This window comes from Notolepis coatsorum (assembly GCF_963971535.1).
Source record: "Notolepis coatsorum genome assembly, chromosome: 9".
In the NCBI taxonomy this organism is placed as follows: domain Eukaryota; kingdom Metazoa; phylum Chordata; class Actinopteri; order Aulopiformes; family Paralepididae; genus Notolepis; species Notolepis coatsorum.
In genome coordinates, this window is record NC_140173.1 from 61273867 (window position 1) to 61276989 (window position 3123).

General features: G+C 42.0%; 1 protein-coding gene across 1 annotated transcript; it reads left to right on the forward strand.

Annotated features, from left to right (window-relative positions):
- The first annotated feature begins 1527 nt into the window (after nt 1-1527).
- On the forward strand, nt 1528-2870 carry LOC311234044 (uncharacterized protein). The gene is made up of 3 exons (XM_084321130.1): nt 1528-1629; nt 1772-1876; nt 2514-2870. Exons 1-3 carry the CDS (start codon nt 1584-1586, stop codon nt 2597-2599), a joined length of 237 nt encoding a protein of 78 aa, XP_084177256.1. The 5' UTR covers nt 1528-1583; the 3' UTR covers nt 2600-2870.
- The last annotated feature ends 253 nt before the right edge of the window (nt 2871-3123 follow it).

Here is a 3123-nt window from a genome sequence, read left to right on the forward strand (position 1 = left end):
TTATTATTATTATTATTATTATTATTATTATTATTATTATTATTATTATTATTATTATTATTATTATTATTATTATTATTATTATTATTATTATTATTATTATTATTATTATTATTATTATTATTATTATTATTATTATTATTATTATTATTATTATTATTATTATTATTATTATTATAATATCAAATTGAAGGATATGTGAATATTAATTGAAAGCAGATTATTATGAGTCATTATTGTGGAATGTTATGATGTATCTGTGTGGCCTGCAGAAGGGAATGCTTGGCCAGTGTTGGCCTATTCTGGGGAAAATAGATTAGCCTCAGTTCTGTATTGTGGGCTGTGGTTCACCTGACTTGCCTGAACAGCACTATAGATGCAGACCAGTCACTGCTCAGCTGAGGTATAAATTAGTGATGGCAATCACCTCGGTGGGTGTAGAACGGGAAAGGCACACAGTTTTCTGACCGCTTTGGTCCCATCTTTGATGTAAATTGGATTTTCTAAATAAATCGGATACCTGTGGTATCTGACAACGGAACTCAAAGTGTGAAGACTATTATTGGATTTAGAAAGCGCGTACAGAATACCTCCCGACTGCCTCGAGAAGCGGACCCAGGCAGAGGCCGCTACAGGAACACTTGCATAAAAGACAATGCAGATTTATTTCGTACAAGGTTAGGGTTAGACAGTGCTGGACTCACAAAGTAACTCGTTGGTTGAGCTGTGAGTATGTTAGGGTTAGACAGTGCTGGACTCACAAAGTAACTCGTTGGTTGAGCTGTGAGTATGTTAGGGTTAGACAGTGCTAGACTCACAAAGTAACTCATTGATAAGCTGTGAGTATGTTAGGACTTTCATATTTTTGCTTGTGTGGATTATATCTTTTTTTTGTGAATCTACATTGGATGTGGACTGATTTAGACTGTACTGATTTGGACTGTACTGATTTGGACTGTACTGAACTGTAGTGAACTGTAGTGAACTGCTATATTTATTGACTGTTTTGGGTGGATGTGACTCTTCCCTGTGGGTTCTGGAAAAACCTGTTTATTTTGGCTTGTTTCTTTTGGACTGTGCTCTGAGTTTTGGTTGTGTGATCTGTTACTATCAATAACTGTCAAACTAGATTAACCTGTGCAACCATGTGCAAAATGCATGAGCATTGTTTTTTGGGTGAAGTGTCCCTTTAAACAGATCTATATTATGAATTTCTCTTTTAGAATGCATGTGAATATACCACACATTGATATGGTTACAACATAACAAGTCACAGACTGAGGCTTTAAACACCTTCAGCTTCCAGGAATGTGAACTTTATCCAACCTAAGGGATGGTACACTTTGTGCAATAGTGTCTGGTTTTCTGCCAGCATCTGTGTGTGTGTGCGTGTGTGTGTGTGTGTGTGTGTGTGTGTGTGTGTGTGTGTGTGTGTGTGTGTGTGTGTGTGTGTGTGTGTGTGTGTGTCACTGTGTACACACTACCTGTATAAAGGCAGACGATCGACCCCTCTTCCTCTCAAAAGCTGGTGATCTTGACAATCTGACGAGTCGACTAACTTTGAAAAACAACAAAACAACACAATGAAAGCCTTCCTGCTACTGCTGCTGCTGCTCCCTCTGTGCACAGGTAACACACACACACACATGGACACGCACACGCACGTGGACACGCACACACACATTCAAACTGTCTTTCTCTTTCCGACTCTCGTGCATGATGCAGACACGCTTATAACAGGTCACATGAAACCTTCTCTGTGTTTTCACAGCGACAGAGCTTTACAAGATCAAGTGTTATGGTGAGGATCTGCTGATGCTCAGAAACCAACTTCTGGACTGTTCCAGCAAAGTAGAACAGGCCTGCTACACCAGGAGTAAGTGTTGGTTATCTGTCTGTGTGTGCGTGTGCGTGTGCGTGTGTGTGTGTGTGTGTGTAGGTGTGTGTGCGTCAGTGAGAGTGGGATAAGTAACAGAGGGGTAGGAGGGAGAGAGAGAATGGCAATTTAGAGACACAAGTGGAGTGATATAGAGAGAGGGAGAGAGAGAGAGAGAGAGAGAGAGAGAGAGAGAGAGAGAGAGAGAGAGAGAGAGAGAGAGAGAGAGAGAGAGAGAGAGAGAGAGAGAGAGAGAGAGAGGGAGATACAGACAGGGAGAAAGAGGGTGTGGAGGGAGGAGGCGGAGAGAAGGAGAGAGATATATATATATATATAGAGAGAGAGAGAGAGAGAGAGAGAGAGAGAGAGAGAGAGAGAGAGAGAGAGAGAGAGAGAGAGAGAGAGAGAGAGAGGGAGATACAGACAGGGAGAAAGGGGGGTGGAGGGAGGAGGGGAGAGAGAGATATATATATATAGAGAGAGAGATTAGTTAGTGTGTGTCAATGTTGTACTGTGTGTTCCTGTGTGTCGATGTGGACGTCTTTGACGACAGAACATAATGATTTTGCCGTCAAATAATGAGAATCTCTTGTGGAAAATCTATCAGCAACATGACGTCTCTCTGTGCACATTACAGAAACCGGGGAGAAGGGCTGCGTCAGACTGGATTTCTGCAAACGCAACAACTGGACCTGTTGCTACACGGACGGCTGCAACGCCTGAGAGATGAACCCAGAGTCCAGATTAGATTAGACGACTGGTGCTCCGTATCTCAGTATCTCTCGCTGTCTGTAGACGTAATAACCCACATGGCCGTCCCAGGCACTTCCAGGTGCTCTGTTGGGAGTCCCTAATTCGCAGTGTCCATCAGCCCTCATGGCAGCGCTTTTATGTGGTTTTAAGATTTCTGCTCAACAAAATGTCAAAATTAAACCTGTGCAAATACATGTGGAAAGCTCTCATTTGGTTTGACTGAATGTAAAATGGTGCGAAATAAAAGTCACAGGTTGTATAATCAAGAATCGTGTGTCCGACATTCTGAATTGAATAGTCTTGTCCGTTGTCCGTGCGAGTTCTGTGTACAGCAAGTGGTCATTCTGGGCCGTGTCAATCATTGATCACTCTTCTGGACTAACACACTCTTACATAAGACACTCTTACTTTGGCTATTGTGTTAGTTGGCGTGTTAGTTGGCATGTCCACAAAGGAGAATCAAACATGTAAAGGGGGGTGACGCACCACCTTGC